Genomic DNA, 25,726 nt, shown 5'->3' on the forward strand with positions numbered 1-25,726 from the left:
CTTTTAGAGTCACATAAAAAGATTTACATTTTTAAAATAAGAGTAAAAGCCAATGTATCTTGATGATGTTTCTTACCTATTGATTTTTTGAGAATTCTTTAATACAGGAGTCATGAATTCATTCGTCTTGCAGGGATGAAGTACAAAAAAGGGTTGCCCAAGTATTGGATGCTCCTGTAAAAATCAGAGTTGGTCCGGGATTGCCAGTGTGAATTACTTTGAAAAAGTTAAAACACACAGTCTGGTTTGTTAAAATAAAAGTTTGTTTTAAATTCCAAGTTACTAAATTAAGATACAGATCACTTTCAGTTTTGAAATATAATTCATAATCCAAACATGAGAAAAAGCTGGAGAGGAGTTACGAATTGATAAAGTAGTACAATCAAGGAGAGGAGGGCACACGGTTTTGTTTACACGATACAAACTATAGATCAATTTTATCAGTTCCCTCGAATTCGTTGTCAACTGGTGTTTCCCTTTGGCTTATAATTATTCCCCAGTTTTTCCTCAGGGATGTCTGCGAAGCCCAAAAGCCTGACCATTTGAACAACGTATTTCATTCACCTCTTTGCAAGGGGATCAAAATCTTTCGCACACTTTTTTGCAGAAACTTGGCCACCATGTTGATTGTTTCGAGCTTGACTGCAGCGCCAAGAGGCACATGTTCGATGGGTAGAATGGCAGGGGGACGAGGCAGGAGAATGGCCTGCATTATTTAAATTGTTGTACTTCCGTCTGTCTGTCTGTCTCTTTTCTTCCTGAGTTCCTCTGTTTATCTGTTTCTATCCTTCTGTCTTTCCCAAGCTTATAGGGCTGTTTCTGGAAGTCAAGAGCCCATTCGCTGGAACTCCACTGCCTTTATAAGAGAATGACTGCATAGAAATACAGGTCAGCTCACTGCCAGGGTAGGGAGATGCACATCATTTGTCAAACAATGGGGAGCCCTAGGAGGTTTCCTGTAGGGAGTGACCTCGCACAAATTGTACTGACGCAAAAGCAATTATTGACAATAAATTTATTGATCGTTTACATTGTGGATTCGCCATTATGCCAAAGACTGCAACTGCAAATACTGCTATGGTCTAAATGTTTGTATCTCCCCAAATTCATATGATGAAATTCTAATACCCAAGGTGATGGTCTTATAGGAGGTGGGACCTTTGGGAGGTGATTAGGTCAGGAGGGTAGAGCCCTCAGGAATGAGATTTAGGACCTTATAAAAGAGACCTCCAAATGCTAGCTCACCCCTTTCTGCCACGTGAGGTCGCAACAAGAAGGGTGTGACCTGAAAGGGGGCCCTCATGAGAACAGACTGGCACCTTGAGCTCAGACTTCAGAATTGAGAGAAATACATTTCTGTTGTCTATAAACTACCCAGTCCGTGGTATTTTGTTATAGCTTCCCAAGCAATCTAAGACAAATACCTACAGAGATTGTGCAGGTGACCTGAAGGAGCAAGGTCAGTTGAATACACCAGCAGTGACAGGGACTATGGGGGACCAGAGGGTGCTCCCAGCCAAGACTATGATTGCTACTCTGCTCCAGCCAATTGTGCCATGTGGGAATGCAGGTTCCGTGTGCCAGGTCTTCCCGTTTGTCAAAATAGCCTAGGAATCCAGATTTTTATGTAAAACTTCCTAAATTTAAATTTTGGCACTTAAAAAAAAAAAAACACATAGACTGGGCCAAATAAAACAAGCCTGTTGGCTGGATTTGGACTAGGGGCCTAACTTCTCTTGGCTTCTTCTCCTCTTCTCAGCCGGTCCAAGGAGGAGCTGAACTCAGAGCATCCCTGGAAAGAATTATGTGTGGTTGTTGCTGCTAACTCTAGCCTCGAACCCCAAAACACTCACGTCTGTGTGAATGTGCACAAACCTACTCACAGGAAATTGGAGGCACCTCCACTGTGTATTGGAGACACTGGGTGTGGAGATTTGGGGATGCATATATGTGATGAGGGTTGAGGTATCCACTGCGTGTGGGTTGGTGTATGTCTCCCAAGTGCCACCTCCAGAGTCTGCCCAGTGGCCTGACTCTTACAGCAGAGCCTGGGCTCCCTCTTTCCCTACCCCCTCCCGCTTATCCCTAAGCCGACCCTAGGGTCACAAACCAAATGTGTTATGCCTAAGGCCAAGTCCTCTTGTCCAGCTTAATTCTGGCTCCTCTTACCTGCCTTAAACTAGTGCTTATTAATTCAACACATATCTATTGATCATCTCTTACATGTCTGCCAGGAACAGTTCTGGATATAGTAATAGAGATCACTGTTTCTCAGAGATAAAGTCCCTGATCCCATGGAACTTACATGCCAGTGCAAGAGACAGCCAATAAATACACAGAACAAATAAAGAAACAAGATAATCCAAATAATAGTAAGTGCCATGAATAAGATAAAAAGGGCCCCTTGATTTTGAGAGCACTTGGAACCCAAAAGCTCCTTCTTGTTGTTAAATAAATCCCTTAAGTATGTTGTTAATCATGACCACTCTTCTAGCAATGTGTCAAAAACATCCATAATCACCTCCATGGTTAAACTGTATATGGCCAACACCCAATGCTTTCTCAAATATAACAGCTTCTCTTAGTTGTGGCAAATTAACCAAACCATTAATTACTTTTCAAATACAGATGGAAAATTAATTTTTAAAATACCCCCAAATCCTTGTTTCTAAATATGTAAGACTACTGAATACAGACCTTACTTATTATGAATATAATAATGATTATTTAATGTAGAAAAATAAAAAGTTTCCCCAATGTGATTAGAATTCATATACACCTGCATTCATTCACTTAGCAAATATTAAGTCTTCTTGCCTGATAATTTTATAATGACTTAACCCTAACTAAAGGCAAAAGGATCCGTAGTTTTAAAATGTGGTTAATCTTAGGGATATCTTAATTCTGCAGAAGTGACAGAATTCAAAGTTAGCCTTATGACCTGAGCCAATACTATGTTTTCGGTCACATTCAATCCACTACTTCTGCAAGCCAAGCAATTTGTATTCAAAGCAAAGTAGAGAATTTACAAATAATTTGAGCCATCTGATTAGTGTAAGACAATCAATCTGGATAATATTCTCCAAAAGCCATTTTTCTACAATGGAGATTTTTTTAGGCTCATGCTATCTGGATTTTTTAAGGCTCAGGCTTCAGACAGCCAGAATCAGAGATGAAAGCCGTCTTTCATTTTTGGTTTAGGAATTATGTGCTGGAGTTCAAAAAAAATCTAAAATCCTACACCTTATTTGTTTAACATACCATTTTCAGAAATGGAAGAACATCAAAACTGTCAGGATCTTTTTAGTGACATTTCTTAGATCAATTCAGAAGGTAAATTTGTGTGAAAGTGCTACCATCTGCTGTCAGTACTAATGAACTGATGCAAATCTGCACCGAGAAAAATGTCAGTGTGGAAATACATGCAGCCAATGAACTGTGTTAGGCTTACAACTCAATAAACACTTCTACTGGAGCAAAGTTCTGCTAAATAGTTTTCCGTGAAAATAGAAATGATGGGTCCGATTTCTATCTCTGTAACTCCAGAGGAGTTATATAGGCACATTCTCCTATGAAATTTAATTTAGCAATGGTTAAATGTCTCATAAAATAAGTCTGACATGAAAACTGTGAATTGGTTTCAGAACTATTAGATATGACTATCACAAGGAAATGATAATACTGCACCTTCATTCTTACATCTAATAAAGGGGATGAATTTCTTGGTTCGTGTCTTAATTTTCCTGGCTCTCCAGGAGGGCACAAATATAATTTCACATACTAAGCTTTCATCCAGTTTCATATTCCAGACTGATCAAATTTGCCTTGCACTCAGGGTACATTCCTTAGAAATGGAAAGGGATATTTCCCTAAGCCTGCTTCCTCAAGCAGGGAAAGGAACAGGGCTATCGAACAGCTACGGTATGAGACACTGTACTAAGTGCTTTGCACGGGGTCACCTATCCGAATAATTCTTTGAGGAAGGCTTTCTTTTTGCCACTTTGGAGAATGGGTTCAAAGGGATTATGTTTAAAGTCACCCATGTAGTGAGGGGTGAAGCACCTCCAAATTCCAGTCTTATACTGCACCGCCTCACCCCACTGACCAGAGGTGGCAGCAAGGATATTTAATCCTCTCTAGCCCATCTCTTCAAAAATCTATTTGTTTTTATTTTTAAATAATGTGTTTTCATAAAATTATAAGGGCAATACATACAGAGAGCTCAGAAAATACAGAAAAGAACAAAGAGTAAAAGCAGGATAACCTAAAACTGCCCAACTCAGAGTTAATCACTATTTGGTGAATTTCAAACTTTTTCATGTACACACATGTAGTTTTCTATTGCTTTTTATTCATCGAACAGATAGATGTTTATCGAGTGCCTACTACACGCCACTCCCGGCCATATGTTTTTTGTTGGTGTTCACGAAGTTTCTTTGTCTTCTGTTTTACAGATTTCTCTGCTTATTTCTATTTTTTCCCTACATATATTTTGTTTGGATTTATTTTGTTGTTCTTAGTTTTTAAATGTTCCATGGGTGCTTAAGAATATGTATAAAGAATATGGAATCTTGAGTTGTTGGCTACAGTGCTCTCCATGTGTCACTAGATCAAGCTGGGTAATTGTGTTGTCCACATTTTCTAGACTCCTATCCGCTTGATCTATGAATTTCCAAGAGAAGTTCAAATCTCCCCTATAATAGCTGATCTGTCCATTTCTGCTTGTAGTTTGTCAATTTTTGCTTTATATATCCTGAAGCTGCTTTATTTAAATGCATATATTTTCCTAGGGAATGAAGCTTTAATACAAAGTGATCATACTTATCTCTGATTATGCTTTCTGCCCCCCAAAAAAGGACTTTTGATAAAAATATAGCCACACCAAATTTCTATTTACCTTATGCATTTAAAAAATTATTTGCTGTTCAATGTGTATCCTCATGTTTGATATGTTTTCTATAAAAATAACATTGACAGGTTTTTAAGAAATCCACCTTTTTAATCTATCTCTTAAATGGAGTGTTTAGTTCATTTATAGGCTTTGTGATCATTGGTATAATTTAATTTCTTCCATCTTATTTTAGACTTTTTTTTTAGAGAAAGAGCGCACACGCACACATGTGCAGGAATGGGGAGGGGCAGAGTGCACTGGTGGGGGGAGCCGCAGAGAGAGAGGGAGAGAATCTGAAACAGGCTCCATGCTCAGTGCAGAGCCCGATGCACAGCTGGATCTCATAACCCCGAGATCATGACCTGAGCTGAAATCAAGAGTCAGATGCTTTACCAACTGAGCCACCCAGCCACCTCTTATTTTAGACTTTTTACTTATTCTATTTTTAATGTTTCTTTTGCTTTTCATTTTTCCTCCTCTTGCTTTCCTTTGGATTAATTGAGTGTAGGCTCAAATTATTTTCTCATTGTTTTCTCTTTTTTATGAATTTGAAATTATCCCACAATCTTTAAGTAAACATTTTACTTAATAAAATATAGTTACTCAGTATATTTGCCTTTTTCCCAAATAATTCAAGTACCCTGGGATGTTTAACTCTGATCACTCCTTCCTGATTTCTGTTCTACTGTTGTCCAGTATTTCAGTCGTATCTTTTGTTTTTTAATCCCATAAATTAGATATTATTAATGTTTTGAACTCAGTGTTTGAGATTTACTCACATTTGACTATTCTTTTTGCTTACCATTTTTTCCCTATATCTAGGGTATTCATTCTGGGATCATTTTCTTTATCATTGAAATATGTCCCTCAGAACACCCCTTAGTGAAGATCTGTAGGTAGTAAATGTCCCATATTGTTAATGCTTTATCTTTGCCCTCATTTTTGAAAAATAAGTTTTTGTAGATATAAAATTTTAGGATACAATCATATTCTCTCAACACTTTGAATCTATTATCCCATTTTCTCCTGGCTTCCATTTTTGTCTGTTTGGAAGTGAACTATCAGTCACATTGTCACTTTTTTTTTTAAGATTATTTATTTATTTATTTATTTGAGAGAGAGTGAGTGAGAGAGAGAGAGATCATGAGGGGGGAGAGATAGAGGGAGAAACAGACTCCCCGTTGAGCAGGGAGCCTGATGCAGGACTCGATCCCAGGACCCTGGGATCATGACCTGAGCCAAAGGCAGACATTTAACCGACTGAGCCACCCAGGCACCCACATTGTCACTTCTTTTAAGATCTTCTCTTTCCCTTTGATGTTTTAGTATAGTGTGTCCATGTGTGGATTCCTTTTCATTTATCCTGCTTGGATTCACTGAGCTTCCTGAATCTGAGTATCAGAGTCCTTTCAGCAATCCTGGAAAATTCTCAGCATCAGCTTTTTGAATATTAATTCTGTTTTATTCCCTCCAGCTCCTCCTTCTGGAATTCCTATTAGACACATCTTTGTCCTCCTCCCTCTGTAATGTCTCTTAACCTGTTATATTTATCATCTTTCAATTTTTGCTACAATGTGTATAATTTCTTCAGAGTCTTCTTCTAACACATCAATGCTTCCTTTATATTTATTGCTTTTTAGTTTAGGCTTTCTAATTAGATGCTCTCCTTTCAAAAGTTCTATTTGATTGTTTATTAAATTTACCCGATCATTTTTGATAGTCTTTTCTTCCTGTATTATACTGTCAGTATCTTCTTCTATTTTAAGAATTACAGTCAACATATTTATTTTGTATTTTTGCACCAAAAATTTTTAACATATGAATTTGAGTATCTGATACTATAGTTTGTTGTTTTTGCTAGCTTTCCCTTTTAGTGGCTTGTTATAAATTCTGTACTTTTTAAATTGTGACCTAGTAGAACTATAAATACAGTAATTCTTTGAGGCCTAGGATTATAAATGTGTCCTTCCAGAGAAGTTTACATATGCTTTTTTTCTGATGCCTGGGGATAGGGAGGGAAGAAGAGGGATTCCAACTCCATACTCACATGTTCAGGAATTAGGAATTTTCTGGGTCTACATCTTTTATTCTTTTTACATGCTTTATATAGAGTAAGGCAGAAAGGGTCCAATGGGTAAGAGGAAAAAAATTTTAATATATAGAGAATGATGGGGAGGCATGCTATTTTCGGCAAGTTGGTGAGGGAAGGCTTCTTTGCCAGAGGTAACACTTGAGCAGAGAGCTGACCAAGTAATAAGCAAGCCATGTAATTCTTTGGGAAATGAGTATTTTCAGTTTGGGAACAACAAGGGCAAAGACCTTAAGATCCTCCTGAGGAAGAGTGCTTGGAGTGTTCAAAAAACAGTATGAAGACCAAGGTGGCCGGGTGGAATGAAGGGTAATAGTGGCAAAAGGAAGACTGGAGGGATAACCAAAAGGTAGGATCATGGAGCGCCTTGCAAGGCACGGAAAAGGTTTGGAGTTTTATTCTGAGTGTGTTGGAGAGACTTTGGGGAGATTTTGAAGAAAGTGACATATTCTGATTTACAGTTTCAAATATTAGTCTTGATATTGGAGAAGGAAAAGCAGAAGAGCAGGTAGGAGGTGGTGTAGTAGCTCAGATAGGATGGTGGCCTGTACTAGGTGATAGTAGTGTGGGTGGGGGAGAATGGTCAGGTTTGAGATTTATTTTGAAAGGAGAGCCAACAAGATTTGCTGAAGGATTCAAAATGCTGTATGAGAAAAAAGAAAGAGCCAAGGATAACTCCCAAGTTAAAATATCTGCTCATGTTTTCTTTACTATTTGTCTAGTGAGGGTTTACAGGAGTTTTCTTATTAATGGGTATTAGCTCTTTCATAACTTTTGAGTACACTAATTCTTTTCATTCACTCAACCACCACTGTGAGTCTTCAAATGTTAGTAATAGAGTGCTCTATAAACAAATAACACCAGCTCCCATAAAAGATGCTGAAATATTCAAAATATTTTAAATTTCTAGATTGTTAATTGTCTTTAAATTTTGCTCATGATGATTTACATGTGGAATGTAGTATTAGATAATTAAGTCTGTATTTTTTCTATTTCTTTTATCATTTTTATGTTTAAAAATCCTATTCAGGGGGCGCCTGGGTGGCTCAGCCGTTAAGCGTCTGCCTTCGGCTCAGGTCATGATCCCAGGGTCCTGGGATCGAGCCCCGCATCGGGCTCCCTGCTCAGTGGGAAGCCTGCTTCTCCCTCTCCCACTCCCCCTGCTTCTGTTCCCTCTCTCGCTGTGTCTCTCCCTGTCAAATAAATAAAATCTTTAATTAAAAAAAAAAAAAAAATCCTATTCAGATTTAGAAAACTAGATATTTACTTATATTTATGTACAGTTTACCAGTAACTACTTGCTGTTCCCCCCAAAACACTATTTTTTCTTACCTCTAAACCTTTGTTCATGAGGTTCTCTCTGTCTGGAATACCCTCCTGCCTTTTCTCACCTACTAATGCCCATTTCTCCTACAGATCTCAGCTTTCTTTTACCCCAATCCTGCGTCAGGCGCCCTCCCTCTGTGTTCCCACTGCACCTCCTGCTTAAGCCTACTGTTTAATTCCACACCATTCTGCATAGGTAATTGACTGTTTACAGGAATCTTCCATTACTAGACTGTAATTCCTCAAGGGGAGAGGAAGGATTCTGATTACTATTTTAATCTCAGCATCCATAACTGTGCGTTTCACCTAGTAGGCACTCAATAAATATTAGTGGAATTACTGCATAGACAAATACATGCTACTGTGCCAAAGTAAATTATCGGCATACGCAGCCTGTTTTATAAAGGGGGATAGGGGCGCCTGGGTGGCTCAGTCGGTTGGGCAGCTGCCTTCAGCTCGGGTCGTGGTCCAGGGTCCTGGGATCGAGCCCTGCATCGGGCTCCCTGCTCGGCGGGGAGCCTGCTTCTCCCTCTCCCTCTGTCTGCCACTCTGCCTACTTGTGCTCTCTATCTCTGTTAAATAAATAATTAAAAATCTTTAAAAAAAAATAAAATAAAATAAAGGGGGATATTTGTGTGGAATGCACCAGTGGCCCCCTATGCCGCTGTGGGGACGTGAAAGGAAAAGAAACATTTTCTCTCCTTGTCACAAAACCAGGGACAGTATCTTCTGTACATTTATGAGTCTCCAGATAAGATAAGAACTTCAGTATCTGTTTTCCCAAATATTTCTTCCAAAGTGCACCTAAGAACAAAGGAGAGGGTCTAAAGGCATGGTCAGGAATAACTCTCCACATAAAAACTTATGCCAACTGGGGTGCCTGGGGGGCTCAGTCGGTTGAGTGGCCAGCTCTTGATTTTGGCTTAGGTCATGATCTCAGAGTCCTGGGATTGAGCCCCACATCGCATCGGGCTCTGTGCTCAGCAGGTAGCCTGCTTCAGGATTCTCTCTCTTCCTCTGCCCCTCCCCCTGCTCACTCTCTCTCTCTCTCAAATAAATAAATGAATCTTTAAAAAAAAAAAAAAAACTATGCAATGCATTCTAAAATCTATGTATTGGCTTCCACACAAAAAATAATATCCTATATTACTACTGAAAAAAATTGATGTACCAAGATGCATATTTTAATTCTCTGAGTTAGCCTACTCCCTGCCACACCACAGTATCCCCCTAAGGTGTGTAACCCAGACTAAGAAACTAAAAAACACTACTAAAATATATAATAAACTCATGACTTTCTACTTAACTCACTCCTCTATCAGTTCATGTGTTTTTCACTAATGCATTCACAAATATCACTGAATAACTATTGTGGGTAAGACTCCATGCTAAACATTCAACCATCTATCTATCCATCCACCCATTCATTTACCCAAAGCAATATTTATGAAGCATAATTCTATATGCCAGGCACTGTTCTGGGCACTGGAGATATAAGTATACTCAAGACAGAAGCAAAATCTGCTCTCATGGAGTTTATAGTCTAGTTTTAGGTACTAGAAAGATAGAAAAGAACATCCCATTATCTCAACTCCTGAGGTTTACAATCCAGCTGCTCCCCCAATACTCAAAAGTCCTGGTTTGCACCTCTAGGGGAGAGAATTCCAAAGGTCAAATACGTTTTTCACCACTCACTCACCTCCACTTAGGATTTCTAAAGAGAATGGAAGAAGAAATCCCTAGGGAGAACAGAAATTTCATTTGGCCTGATGCTGGGGGTGGGGGGGTGGGGAGTAGTGGGCCTTGTGAGCAGAAACCAGAAAAGCTGGCAGAGAGGTACCCTCTGCGGGAGGGATTTTTTCTTTTCATCATTTGGAGAAGAGACATGAGGAGGCCTCCCACTCCAGAGAAGACTGTAAGGATCTCAGTGGCACTAGTAAAGAATATGTTCCCCACTGTGAGATGCAGGGGATCCTGAGGCAGGCCTGCAGGTGCTGGAGGCCAGAGATGAGCTCACCAATAAATGAGAGGCAGCCCAGGCCTGAGGACCCATGGATGGAAAGACTCTTTGTTCCCTGGAGTGATACTCATGGTGAGATCCTGATGCCTCCTCAACTACTATTTCATCCTGCAAATCCGATGCTTGTGGTAACGTGAGGGGTTTCCGTAACATTCTGCCGAGTGCAATGCAGCTGGAAACACCAGACTGTACACAGGTGTGTATTGTTATGAGCTCAGAGGGACCTGGAGTCACATGGGATAGAACATCTCCTCTCCACTGCTCATCTCTCCCCACGCTCATGAGGCAGCCAGGATTCAAGGGTTACGGAAATCACTATAACACACAACAGATTATGTACCACTCAAAAGGTAGCAATCCAGGAATATGGGAATTGAGAGAAAGGAGAGGTCAGTTCTGACTGGCGGGAGGAGGGCCAGCAAAGACTTCCCGAAGACATGGCGCTTCATCCGATCTAGTCCTGAGACCGTGGGCAGGACTTGGGGCGGAGGGAGAGAAGCCTGTGGCTGGAGGCTCTAAGACAGAAAGAGATTACTCCAAGTTTAGTGGGAAGGGAGCTAAGTGAAGGACACACAGACTTCCATCTTTTAAGTAAGATTGAGAAGTCTGGTAAAGTTAGAGAAGAAAAATGCCTTTTTTTTTTTTTTTTTGACAGGAAGAGCGAGAGAGAGAGGGAACACAAGCAGGGGGAGTGGGAGAGGGAGAAGCAGGCTTCCCGCTGAGTAGGGAGCCCGATGCGGGGCTCGATCCGAAGGCAGACGCTTACTCAACTGAGCCACCCAGGCGCCCCAAAAATGCCTACTTTTGTTTATTGTGTTGGTGCCGTTAAATAACTGAAGCGATCCCTGTAAGATCCAAAGAATTCTCTGGAAGTAATCAACACCTAGACAAGACAAAGAAGCAGGATTTGAAGTACAAGCAATCCTTTCTTATAGTTTTGAAAAGAGACAGGGAAAAACAGGGGGAGGAAAGAAATATCCCAGGACAGACATCTATCCCCAATGAGTGTGTGAGGAAACAGCTACAAAGACAGTGAGAGAATATTTAAAAATAGATTCAAGTGGGAAAGAAATCAAAGTCGTGCCCAAGTACCCTGAGAGGTCAGCAAGTTTCTCCTGTTTCTTAGACAGACAGGGGGAGCTCGGGGAAGCTACGCTTTGCTCAAGTTGCACCTGTTGATATTTTGTGGCCAGTTAACTAGGAATAAAACCCTAATGGTGTTTGGAAAGGTAGATTTAAAAAAAAAAAAAAAAAAAAAAAGGACAGTTCTTCAAATTCATATGCTGCACAGAAGCCACCAGGCTTCCTAGAATTTTTATTAAAAATTACAAACATCACAGCAATAGTTATTAGATACCAGCTCCTCTGCTAACAAAAACTTTCCTTTCATGGCTCCAGAGGGAGTCCAGAAACTAATTCTCCCACTCCTGCATACATCTACAAAGGGCTGCTGACAGTCCCAACTCCAACTCCTGGATTAGAAAGCAGAGTTGGAATATATTTATAGACTCTATATGGGTTGTTGCTTTAAGCAACACCATTAATATGTCAGAATTCTGAGTTCCCAAACTTCTTCAGTTATCCATTTGCTGTACATTATTTAATCTCTCTGTATTTTGATATGCAAAATAGAGACAGCACTGCTGATACTTCACAGGGTGAAAGGAGATAACCAACAAGACCATTATGAAGCTTGCTGGGGGAAAAAGAGCTTATGTAAATGTCTATTAATTAAACAGGAATGGCTGCACAACTAGGTCAGGCATGATGATAAGACCGAACAACCCATCCCAGCCACCAGCATCAAAAAGAAGAAATGAAGATTTAATCCTGAGAGCACTTGTTGGTTGCATTTTATAAAGAATATTAAATTGTAATATTCTGTAACATAACACAGGATAGCATATTTCAGACCATCCTCAAAGAATTCTTTGATAGAACAGAAACTTATTAGAGACAACAGCCAAAAACAAAAACAAAAGAGCAAGCCAATTACTAATGAAGAACTTGTAAAAAGCTAATCAAAGCTCTCATCCAGAGAAAATGAGAAAATCTGAGGCTCAGAATGATTTTGTATATTGATGAGATTTTTATATAGCGTCACAGAAAGAAAAATAAAACAGATTTAAATGAAGACAAAAGGACTCTAAGTCTCTGTTTAAAAACCTCGTTATGTTCCATATCAACGTTTTTATTAAAATGTTCTGTTCTGGTGGAAACATCCATTTTTTAAAAATACCTGATGGGTGGTGGCGTCTACAGAGGACACTCTCAGTTTGCCTCTCTCTAGTCAAACCCCTAAGTGTTGGGAGAGCCAGACAGAACCCTCATTCAGCCTCCACCCATCTTCTAGAAAACTGCTCAGAGGGGTAGCTTATCCAAGGTCACAGCACTCACAAATCATGGAGCTAAGAGTCATGTCCAGATTCCAGAATAGAACGGAGTCTTTCCCTGCTATTGCCAAGCCTGCTAAGGACTAAATGCAGCACTTCAGCATGAAACAACTTGCAGGCATTACATTTATTCTATTTTTGTCTTAAAGGAAAACAACTGGGAGCTTGTTCTTTCCAAGCATTAATTCTTCCCCCCCCCTTCTACTATATTACATAATGGTGACAATTTTTGGCTTACTAAGTCTATTTCTGAGATACTCACTAAAACAGTGACACTATTTTGGAGCTGGGGATGTTGGGGTATAATAGTGAGGTGAATCAGCTATCATAAAATTCAAGGGTTTTCAAGAACAAACTCACAAACAACCTAATTCATTGATAATCAGATATTAATGTCTGACAACTATCATACAGGAAGATGTTTTATGAGCAACACAAAATAAAATAGCTGTCTGTTAGTATAATTACTTTTTAGAACGGTGCCAAACACAATTTTAAAGCAACAAAAGGATATACAGATGAATCTTCAAGATGATTTTTTAAAAAATATCACAATGCTCTCTTCAGATAAATATAATCAATGTAAATTCCTAATAAAAGCACCTTAGTTTACAACTAACAGTTATGTATTGCCTTCCTGCTTCTTATCCAACTTTGGTAATATAAAGATCCCTTTTATTCCCAGAAGCAGATTTCCCAGTGATTTAAGTTAAAATTAGCTTTACTCTTTAGAAGATCTCTCAAAAGAGACTCCATGAAGAAAATTCCTAAGGATGTGATAAACCCGTTTCAAATCTGTTATTACCTGTTTAATAATGAAAAATATTAGGCAAAGATACATAAAAATTTAGCTACTATAATTGCTCCCACTTTTTAGACTACTAATAATTAGAAATGAGGTAATAAAAACAATGCTACTAATAGGCTATAGTATTAAGAAATTACACACTTCCATATAAAACTGTAATCACAGATTTTCTTCAGACAATTGTATCTTGGTATTGTGCAAACAAGTATTATGGGTAAGGATGGCAGCTACTTATTTTTAAAGATATTTTATTAAATATGTAAGCAATGTTAGGATAAAAAAAATGTACATTCTAATCCCACTTCCCAACCAAATCCATTTTTTTCATTTCTCCATAGTAACTTCTGCTAGAATTTTAAGAACTGATTTTTATAGCTTGGATCTACTTCAGTAAGTCTAGGACACAAAAAAGAGAGTCTAAAACTGAAAAAGAAAACCAGTACCAGGAAATCCGTGCAGGCTTCCCACATGAACTCAAGGCTAGCTAAGAGATCACTATTATTCTCTCATACGTCCCTTCACACCAGTGAAGTCAATAAATCTTATGATTGCTTCAGACTAGGTCATCCTTAAGTTTTTGTTTTTCCTTTCTCTTAAAGGTTGATTTCTTCCCAATTTTATTGATACCGATCTATTTACTTATCTTTCATAGTTATGTACACAGTGAATATATCATTTTTTGATTCATTTTTTTCCTTTTAGCTCTTAACATTATTTCATACACACTTTTCTGTATTTTGCATACTCCTTATAACTTTCTTTTTAGCTATATAATATTCCATCTGGCCAATATAGTAGACTTTACCATTATTCCTCTGTTATTTAGACCATTTTCCAGTTTTATACTATTATACATTGTGTGTGTGTGTGTATTATGGATTACGGATTATTTCCTTATAATAACATTTCAGGAATAAGTAAAAACAGTGGGGATATCTATATGGCTGTTAATCTGTATTATCACATTTCCCTCCAAAATTATTAAGCCAATGTATATTGCCACCAATACAAACTACTTGTCTAGTCCCTCACTGTTTTAAGTAGCACCATCTTAATGTTAGAATTAAATCCTTCTTGGAAATATTTCACAGGAACATCACACAGACTTTATGAAGACTCTAGGCAACTAGCTTAGGCTTTATGCCACTTTTGACTTGGCCATAGGACACAACCCTTGTGAATCGATGACTTGGTGTAGGAGAACAAACATACAGAGAAGGGTTAGGGCTCAGGGTAGGGTTGGGTGACTCTCTCAAATGCTCATAAACACCTTCTGTCCCTGATGCTGTTTTTCCAGATTGGTTGGGGCAGGGTCACCAACTTCTCAGAAAGCTAGGCCAAAGCTTCAATCTCTCAGAGGAGGCCTGGATTATCTGACCCGAGTCTCCAACAACATGGTACCTGGGTCTCAGGGGCCATGAAAATAGGCCATAACAAATCACATTAACTAAAGTTCATACTCTCTTCAGATTCTGTGGCAGTTGGTATAAATATGGCTATAGTATTATCATACACTCCTCTAAAAGCTCTTGAGTTTCCTTGGCAAGGGTCTGGAAAATAATGTTAAGTGTAAAAACCAGCACACAACATTGTATATTCATTATGATTACAACTATGGATATGCTGACATGAAACTTGCCCACTAAGAAAATGGTATCCAAACTTTCATCTTGCAGCATGGCACGAAAGAAGAATGTCAAACTGATATAAATATAATTGGCAATAAACACACCTGAGGGAATGTGAATTTTCTTCAACACTTTTTATTTTTTTACACTGAAAACACTATTTTTAGCATGTTCCTCATGAGGCCTACTAATTTTTTTTTTTTTTTTTTGGTCCTAGCTGGTGCTCCTCTAGTAATAGTAACAGCTGCTTTTCCAGCACAATGTAAAACTCTCAGAGCATTCATCAAGCAGAACAGCCTCCCCATTTTGGCCTCAGGACAAGATCCACTCTGAGATGGGCCCATCTACAAACAGATCAAAGGACAAATCCAGCTCCCCCCTCAAAGACAAGGGCTCTCTCCCAGGCAATACACACCAATCAAGTTGGGAGTGTGTGTGATGTCCATGCACTGGCCTTCCCTGTGAAGCACTGGAGATACTCAGCCAAGTTAGTTCACACAGAGTCAATCCAACTTTCCACTAGGGAAGCCTCAGAATTCTAGAATTGTACTTAGTTTCCCAATTTGATAAAGAAGATATTACTCTTAATATCTATATTCTTAATACCTAGTACTCTGAAAACATAAATTTAAAAGGTGATTTTATGCCAGTACTTTCACTTACATCTTTACTTCTATAAGTCAGTGTTTTATTCCAATGTCTTTGAGCATTTTTGCTTATACACGCTTACACTTTAAAAATATGTATCAATTGGGGCTCCTGGGTGGTACAGTTGGTTAAGTGTCCAACTCTTGGCTTCAGCTCAGGTTGCAATCTCAGGGTTGTGAGATTGAGCCTCGCGTCAGGCTCTGCGCTCAACGTGGAGTCTGTTTAAGATCCTCTCTCCCTCTAGGGGCACCTGGGTGGCTCAGTCATTAAGCGTCGTTTTTGGCTCAGGTCATGATCCCAGTGTCCTGGGATCGAGCCCCGCATCGAGCCCCACATCGAGCCCCACATGGGGCTCCCTGCTCGGCGGGAAGCCTGCTTCTCCTTCTCCCACTCCCCCTGCTTATGTTCCCTCTCTCAGCTATGTCTCTGTCAAATAACTAAATAAAATCTTTAAAAAAAAAAAAAGAATCTCTCTCCCTCTGCCCCTCCACCTCTTTCTAAAATAAATAAATAAATAAATCTTTACACACACACACACACACACACACACACACACACACACACATCCAGGAACAGTAACATAAGTTGACTTCTAAATTTTTCCTTAAATACTTGCAAAGGGTGTCATTTCCAGTGTATTGTAAATATTGACCATTTTAAATACATGCTTTTATACATATACAATTTTAAATAATGTTATTATGTCATTCTCTTAAATGTACTCAAAAGAAAATAAACGCCACAGTGTTATTATACCTACCATCATTCATTTTAAAAATATATGAACAATTGGATATTTTATATTTTTCTCCTTGAATTCATCTCCATTCTGCTTCTGTCAAAGAACTTTATCTTAATGTATATTTTATGCTTAAAAGCTTTTTATTGATCATATTCTTGTAAACAAAAAATAGAAGAAAGGAATTCATTTTCCAAAATTTCCCATGACCATTTTGCTCTAAGTGTTAAATTAACTAAGAGAACTGACTGTGTTGTCATTATAATTATTAATAGTAATCAGTTAATCAAAACTAAATATGTTATAAAATTTGGTAAAAATAAGCATAAAAAGTGAATTATTTTTGGAAATCACAGTAGCATCACTTAGTGTGTACTATAGGTCATACGTTTTTCATACATGTATGAATCCATTTAATCCTCACAACACCGTACTATTATTAACCCCATTTTATCAATGCAGAAACTAAGGTCGAGAAAGCTTAAATGACACCTCAAGGTCACAGAGCCTGGATCTGCACACAGACCCTCTGGCTCCACAGTCCAGTCACTTAAGCACTGCCCGGTACGTCTTGACTCTTAAAAAATAGAGATTGAGGCCAGAAAAGGGGGGCTAAAATAAAGGGGGTGTCCAAGTGTTCCTTTTAGTGTCCTGGCTGAGCAATACGCCATGCTAAGGGCTGGGATGGGTGTGAGGTACGCCTTTGTTTTGTACAGTGGCAGAAAGGCAAAAAGGGAAAGTGGGAAAGGAAAATCTTGGCCACAAGTGCCTTTTCAGACAGATGGATTCTATGAGAGGGTGCATATGGAAGCGGAAGATCTGGAAATTAATTCCTTTAAAATTCTCCATACCCACACACCCTTTGGGAAGTCTTCACATACACACAAGGGTACATACACTCCAGTTTGAATGCAACTGGTCTACTCAATCTCTGATACAATACAAATTAGAGGTTTTGTGAAACATTTTTAATGCTTTCGAAACAAAATTTAATTAAAATTTAAATTATTTTAACCCTTGAATTTTATTTTAAAATGGCAGTTAATTTCAATAATTTGGAAGGACACAAATGCTAAAATGTAACCGGATAGTAATAAGCATAACTATAATCTACATGGTAGTTTCATAATGATTAGATGTAATGCATGAAAAAATAGCAGGTCAGTAATAGAGCCATGCATAAAACCCTCCTCTCAAAATCTTTATTTGCATTTCTATTACTGAAATCATTTTCTAATAATGAAGTTGCCATGAGAGAAGCTCCATTACTAAGGAATCACTGTTACAGAAACAACGTTATTAAAGCATTGCTATGTACAGGAACTTTTATTAGAATGATACAAGTTGTATATCATTGTAATAAAGCTTCCATTATAATCCTAATTGCATAAAGCTATGTTTGAGTATAGCAATGCTAGAGCTGTAGGACTTTTAATAAAGTATCAAAATAATGCTTTGGTAATAGGATTGTTTAGCATACTAATACTTCAGGGAAGGCTGAACTGACTAATGGATGATGTTTATGTCACTGATTAGACACACTACACCAAGAATTAAAAAGAACCCTCATATACTTAGTAACATGCAGCCCAGATATGTATGTGTTGAGGTACACATAGCAGTTCTCTCTGGTATAATAACTCAGTATGTCCAATTCACTAACTGGTACAATAGCAAATTGCTAAAATGGACATTTGTAACTGTAATAATTAAGATGTTTAATGTTCAGATCTACAGAGAGCTGGTTATCAAAAAGTTAACAGTAAATTATATACACCCACAGGCATATCTTGAGAATTGCCTGTTAGAAGAACTATTGGAGAAATTGAGTTTTTGTTGGTGGAAGTGAGGAGAGGAGGGAGAGAGAGATTAAATATTATATGGATAACTCATTCTAAGATGCTACTCTATGTCATACATAAATGATACCATGATCTTTCTGAGCTAACAACTAGAAGTTACTATCGGACTTAGGTTCATACCAGAGAATTTTAGCATATTTGTTCAAATGTTTGTTTTTGTGTTTGCTCTAATGCGGTCAAGTATTCAGCTGTTCCCTCTAGACGCATATATAATATTCGCCACCAGAGACCGCCAGAGAGCCATCCAGTCACCCAGTAGGCATGGAGATGCTCCTTAATATACCTGCTGTGTGGATACCAGCAAGCAAGGCACCCGGCTGTCTGAAAAGGGCTTCAGCAGAGGCAGCGGCGTCAGAGGCCCGCAGGTGGTTCTGCCACAGCCATATTCGCCGTCAGCTAATGGGGCCAAAGCCATTTTGGTTTTGAGATCACTTGTGACAGATGGACTGACTTGGAATCGCCTGGACAGCAAAGCACTTTTATCTTTGAACACAGTGTCTCCTTTCCATAGTTCCCGCTTGGCCTCTGCCTTCCAGATGTGATAAACTGCAGTTAGGTGGGGTTCACTTAGGGCCCAGGAGGTTCATTCTTCCTACTGAGTTTGGTGATCAAGGGCAAATGTGAACATTCCCATAGTGTGATGGTCCCCGAATCTTTGTAGCACCTGAGAGGAAGGTACAAGATTTCATTTTTTTACTGTATGGTCAGCTGGAATATGTTATTTTTCAGGATTCTAATATTCTCTCATTAAATATGATCAGGCCAAACTAGTTTGCAGTGAGACAGTGAGGGACTCTGCTTCTGAGCTACAACAAAGTTTGAAATGTCTCGAGGTGGGAGTGTGTGACACTAAGACAATAAAAGAGCTTAATTATCCAACTGGTCGACTAAACACCTGCAAAAAACAGAAGCATCCAAAACATCTGAAGGTATTTCAACTTCCATGAATTTAACCAGAAATTTGAAATCGGATAATTAAAAAAAAAACTATTTGAATTTTGGCATTCACTTGAGTTTGCAGCTTACAATTCTCTAATGTCCTTATTTTCAATACTTGGGGTGGGGAGAGGGAGGCACCCCAATCTTTCCAATTAGGTCTTGCAAGGAAAAGCTAAGCTCTCATTGTAAAAAGAATAGTCTTTACACAAAAGTCTTACATCAAAGTGGTAAAGACTCAAGAGGCTTGCATAAATAAATACTGATCGATTGATTTCTTTGGAAACTGATTCTAACTTCACTGCCTCCCATTTCCTTATATTCTCCACAAACATTTTGTCAGTATCCCCCAAAGTATAGCTCTCCTTTACCCTCCCCCTTCAACCCTTTCCTCTATCTCCTTGAAGACAGCCCGGTCCCACACACCCCCTCTTTCCCTCCAGCCTGCCACAGCCTCCTGGTTTCCTCTGCTCCAGTCTCTCCACTCTCACCCTGCACAGATACCTAATTCATCATCCCAATTACCAATTTTATGTCACTTTCTTGCTCAGAATCATTCCTTATTACTCACTGCTTATTAAGCAAAGCTTAACCTTTTGGGGGCACTTATCCCTTTCAATATCCAATAAGGGCTGTGGACTTTGCAATAATGCATAATGCACACAGGTTTTTGCCTATGATTCAAGGGGTTCACATACATCCTTGAAGCTTGGGGATTTGGGACCCTTAAGTAAGAAACCCAAAACTATGAAGCATGAACTGTGTGGCCCTCCATTCAGTTTCCCTGCAAGCTGGCACCAATTATTTTTCAAGCCTTACATTCTATCAGAGTACCCCCAATCACAGACAAGAGTTAAGTCTCCACTGAGCACCCACCATATGCTAGGAACTACTCTAAGGCCCAAAGACATAGCAGCAAATAAAACAACAAAGCTTCGGGACGCCTGGGTGGCTCAGTCGGTTAAGCGTCTGCCTTCGGCTCAGGTCATGATCCCAGGGTCCTGGGATCGAGTCCCGCATCGGGCTCCCTGCTCCGCGGGGAGCCTGCTTCTCCCTCTGCCTCTGTCTCTCTCTCTGTCTCTCATGAATAAATAAATAAAATCTTAAAAAAAAAAAAAAGATTTAAAAAAAAAAAAAACAACAAAGCTTCTACTGTTGCTCATATTCTAGAAACCCACAGTTACCCTGATGTGGTCTTGTCCCACCTTGACCTACTACTGCATATCCTTAAAGGTATGCAATTCCTAGTTTTAGAAACCTAGCTCCTCACGTACCTTACACTCTTTTCAGTTGGGTTTGTTCTCTACTCTCCGTTTACCTTGTTTCCTCATCTCTGTGCTGATCCCCCTACCTGGAATAATCCTTCACCTCCCTCTCCATCTACCAAATATTCAAAGGCAATTTCAAGCCTTTCTCTTTTCAGGAAGTCTTTCTAGAACCATTTCAGCTCACAATAAAACTCTCTTCTTATAATCTCTATCAGTGATCTTGTACTTTTTCATACACTGCCTATACACCTCTTTAGAGCTGTTTTATTATATAACTTATTATTATCGATTAATTCTGCTGTGTAATCTGTGAATTATCACCCCATCTCTGGAAAGGGGGACCATGTTATAGATTTCTATTTCCTGACCAGTGCTGTCCATCACAGTGCCTCGTACACACACCGCCACTAAATCTCTCTTCGTTGGTTATTGCGGATTGATGGCAAGAGATGATGCCACTGGAGTGATAAAACTTCTCCCTAACTTTCAGGGGTTATCCAGAGAAATTTCAGAGAAGCATTCTCTGCTTGGGGATTGATAGCATGACCAAAGTGATGCACAACTTAGCAAACCAACCCAACCACTGTTATTCATCATTTTGACGGTGAGCCACCTATGTGCAGTCATCAGCATGCAGACAATATGTAATATGGTTGTTTATATTCTAAATAATAATTTGCTTTTGCCATCTACATATGGCAGAGATTGGGTGCATTCTTATCTGACCTAACCCTCATGTTAATACCTGAATCACAATCTTTGAAGGTGACAAAGGGCATCTTAAAACAAACAAACAAACAAAAACCAGATAGCAGATGATAATGGGTGTAGTGAATGCAGCCTTGTTTGGTGCTATTAGTCACTGTAAATGCATTTGCTATCTCTGTCTGCATCTATAACTCTCACCATCATTTCCTCGCAGAGTAAACAAATGTTGCTTATGAACTTCCCCATAGAGCCTGCCTTTGCAGGATTTTCTAACCTACCAATGTGCTTAACAGAATCAAATGCCTTGTTAAAACCAAGTATATGGCATACAAATTACAATGCTATTCTTAGGACTGTATCAGAGATGGTGTGACTAAATTTCTTAAGCATGATACTTGTTTTCTTTGAAACCTGAAAGAACAATATGTCTTGATTGTTATCCTGGCATGTACAGTTCTACTCGTGCCTATGCAATGGCACAGTTGATATGCCTTTGAAATCCTGAAGAATGTCTTCTACCTTCCAGAGCCTGGGGCAATCTCCATGTGGGTTGCTATTTACCCCAGTGGCAGATTTCCATAAAGCTACAATCACCAAATGCTCCACCAAATGAGGATTGTTTGATGGCAAAAAATATGAGTGTATCTCTACATAAGGATAATGTTATTTGTTATTTGAGCTTATGTTCTATACTAACCACATATTAGTACCGAATTTGCTGACATCATTAATGGAGACGATGTTCATTGTCAACTTGAGATAAGATCATTAACAACACTAATAGCTAATATTTATTGTGTGGTTGCATACTACATGCTAGGAATTATCCTAAATATTTTATATTTATGATTTTATTTAATCCATGTAACAACTCCATGAAGTACTGTTACCATTTTACAGATGAGGCAACTGAGGCATAGAGAGGCTCAGCACCTCACTCCAGGCTTCACAACTAGTTTGGAGAAGCCAGCATTTGAATCCAAGCAGTTTGGCTTGTTCTTAATCATTATGTTTGTTATACTACCTCTCATTTATTTAGTTCTACTCTAAAACTGGGAAGTAGAGGCAACACTAACTGTACCCTGTCTTGCCATGTCCGGGGAAAAAGGGTGCCAGACATTTATCCTGACTCCAAACACATGGTGTTCAATGGGTTGGCCCGTAGATAAGTGTCTAATGTTAATAATGCTGAGTTTTCCTCCAAGGAAACTTTATCTTCACAACAAAACTTATGTTCCATGCAATTGTTTGTATTACTGACTTTGTGATGACCAACAACTTGTCTGACTAGATGGTTCCAGCTAAAACAAGCACAAAATCACCAGGAACGCTTCTGTTCTTTTTGTAACACTGGGGAGAGGGTCCTAGGCAAACCACCACAGACATTTTCTCTGATAGCTTCTGCTTCTGTAGCGTAAGAAGAAATGCACTAATCAGTATCACATTTTGGTCTACTTCGAGCATGACCTTTAATGCAACTCTGATACAAGCTTCTCCGTTTACACATTTACTAAAAGACCAGCAAAACCTTTATTTGGTGACTATTTTGACTGGAGTGCAAAGTCAGGGCTTCAGACTTGGAATTCATGCTGAATTTGCTACTCTGCACTCAAGGGCGATTGGCCTTCGGTATGGCCTCTATGTTCTTCGAGCATGTATCAGTCTGAATCATCTATTTGACACTTAGTATTTACTTGCTGCTATCATTAATTTTACTTACTTGTTTCTGTATTCTTGCATGTCTGCCTCTTACATTGTCAGCATCAGGTTCTTGAACCATCTCTACATTGTGGATTTGGAGTCCAAACAAATGGCCTAAATGGCCTAACGTTGCCTTGGCTCTGATTTCTCTGACTGTTGGAAAAACCTCCAAGTAAACAGACACTAAGACAAGTGGCAATATCAAGACAAGTTACCTGGGCTGTGATCATCTGACATCTGGGTGTTTTCTAAATTATTACTGAACTTGGCACCTGATCTTCAGGTTTTTTGAAACTCTATCAGATCATTTCATGTCAGTGAACATTTATTAGCCCTTAGCTAGGCAAAAGTTATGCACTGCTTATGCATGCTACACAAATAAAAACAAAATATAGCCACTGCAGTGGAAGAGGTTGCAATTAAGTAGGAACCATATATCTTTGAACAATTTCCAGTTGGTATTCTAAATAGGGAAATGCAGAGGCATCATAAGGGCTTGCCATGAAAACTCAGAAAGAATCACCAGGCCAAGTGGGAAAGCGTTCCAGACGGAGGGCAGCAAAGGCCTGAGGCTGTGAAACAGCCTGTTGTAGAGAGGGCCACAGAAAGATGGAGAACAGGAGAGAAAGAAGTTATGTGTGTTGGGGGAAAGTTGGATCACGTATTTTCTCAACTGGCAACCCCCGGCAATGGCTTCACCAATTTTTACACATTTTCCCTCCTAATATTTCCCTGCAACATCATTTCCCTCCTAATATTATTACTTCCCCATCCCTATTATTATTGGCTCACTACAGCAGTCTTCTAATAAAAAATACAGGGGCTCTAGCACTTCAAAAGAAGTTCGAGAATCACCACGTAGATGCTGAAAGAACAAGCCTTCCATGATAGATCCTCTGTTCACCTGTTCTGCTCCATCTCTGACTCTCTCCCCTGCCCTGGGCACCACCATTAAGGACTGAGTGGAGCCTGTTCCTGGTCATGGTTTTGGGACCCTGCACTCACTGCTTGCTTCCTTTTACCCCCGCTTCCCTGTGTGTGTGACTCACAAACTATTCAGCTCCAGCTAGGAGGCCTTTGCCCCTTCTCCCAGACAGGAAAACTGCACTTGCTCCTCACCCAGCTCTTTACACACTTTCATGATGACTCTTATCCTACTGTTTTGCAATTGCTTGTTTGCAGATTTGTCTCTCCACCAGAATACAAGTTCTTTGAGGGCAAGGACTATGTGCTGTGTCCTAACCCCAGCACTAACCACAGTTCCTTGCTCGTAATAGGTGTTCATTTAATATTTGTGAATGAAAGAAAGAGAAAACAGTGAATTACTGCCACTCTCTCCCCAGATTCTAATATTAAGCCTGGAAGTAATAAAACGTGTAGATCAAATTGTATGGTTAAAATCAGCTGTTTAGAAGTAATGTTCCCGGGGCACCTGGGTGGCTCAGTCGTTAAGCATCTGCCTTCGGCTCAGGTCATGATCCCAGGGTCCTGGGATCGAGCCCCACATCGAGCTCCCTGCTCAGCGGGAAGCCTGCTTCTCCCTCTCCCGCTCCCCCTGCTTGTGTGACCTCTCGCTGTGTCTCTCTCTGTCAAATAATTAAATAAAATCTTAAAAAAAAAAAAAAAAGAAGAAGTAACGTTCCCATGTGAAGCAAGCTTTCTCTGTGTGGCCAGGTGGACGCTAGCTAATAGTGACTGTTGCCCAGCAGTCCTCCCTGGATGGTGCACCGAACTGTGTTAGGCTGCTAGCCTGACTCCCTCAGTAACAAAAGCCTCAGTGAAGGTGGCTGGTGAAAATCTCTTCACTATCTACAATGCCACAGTTAATCAGAGGGAATTATTTGGATTACAAGACCATTACATGCCAAGACTATGTCTCTATGTAGGACCTAGTAAACAGTCAGTGCCTATTAAGTGTTGACTATTAATACAGTCTTTTCACTATAAAATAAGACAATCAGTGGAACCACCATCCTAGCATGCTAATTAATTCTGTGTGAAAAGAAATGCTAATCTCCATTTTAAAACATCAATCATGGAAAATAAACTGAAATGTGACCAGATTTTAAAATGCTACTTGTTCTAAAATCAGATGTAAATGAGAGCTTCCAGGATTCTGTAAGAGGCGATTATATGGTGCTAAGAAACTCCATTTAAACTCAATCTTCTAGGAAACTTTAAAATACTTTTTCCAGTTTGAAACTGTTCCCTAATATCATCCTATATATGCTGCTTTCCTTGTCTAAGAAGCTTTGCTCTATAAAAATTTCTCCCAATTTCTAAGTGAAATATTACAGGATTTCCCAGAAGCATTAGCGACGGTTCCTTAGCAACTGTTGATATGTCTCAAAACAACCTGAGACAATCTTCTCTGAGACATATAGTCTCTCCCTCTCTCTGCTAACAGAATTCCACAATATGGCACAAAAGATTCGTGTGGCTAAAAATAGCTGCCGACACACATTTTTAAAGTTGACGGAGTCTTAATGATTTAAGTCTTCCATATCACAGCTTGGGATAGGCGCACCTCAACAACAATATATCAAAGGGTTCTGTGCAGAGAGATTTTAGAATCTTTTTCTTTTTTAATCACACCATTAACACTCTTGACATTTCAGAAATAATGTTTATCGATTTTGGTGTTAGCACTCCCATAAATTAAGTGATGTAATGGATGGAATTATTATGGTACTATAAAGAACGTGTCAT

At 39.2% G+C, this 25,726-nt stretch overlaps 1 protein-coding gene across 9 annotated transcripts in view; it reads right to left on the bottom strand.

Moving 5' to 3' along the window:
• Positions 1 to 25,726, bottom strand: part of ATG10 (autophagy related 10) — a 228,416-nt gene that overhangs the window by 8,108 nt on the left and 194,582 nt on the right. For 8 of the 9 annotated variants that reach the window (XM_032404073.1, XM_032404071.1, XM_032404067.1 and 5 more), the window contains one exon: positions 77 to 174. In XM_032404073.1, coding sequence (XP_032259964.1) covers positions 77 to 174 — 98 coding nt within the window. Of the gene's footprint in view, positions 1 to 76; positions 175 to 16,358; positions 19,069 to 25,726 lie in introns of those variants that run through there. The other variant, XM_032404076.1, reaches the window with a different exon arrangement.

This window comes from Phoca vitulina, unplaced genomic scaffold (genome assembly GCF_004348235.1).
Source record: "Phoca vitulina isolate PV1807 unplaced genomic scaffold, GSC_HSeal_1.0 scaffold6, whole genome shotgun sequence".
Lineage (NCBI taxonomy): Eukaryota > Metazoa > Chordata > Mammalia > Carnivora > Phocidae > Phoca > Phoca vitulina.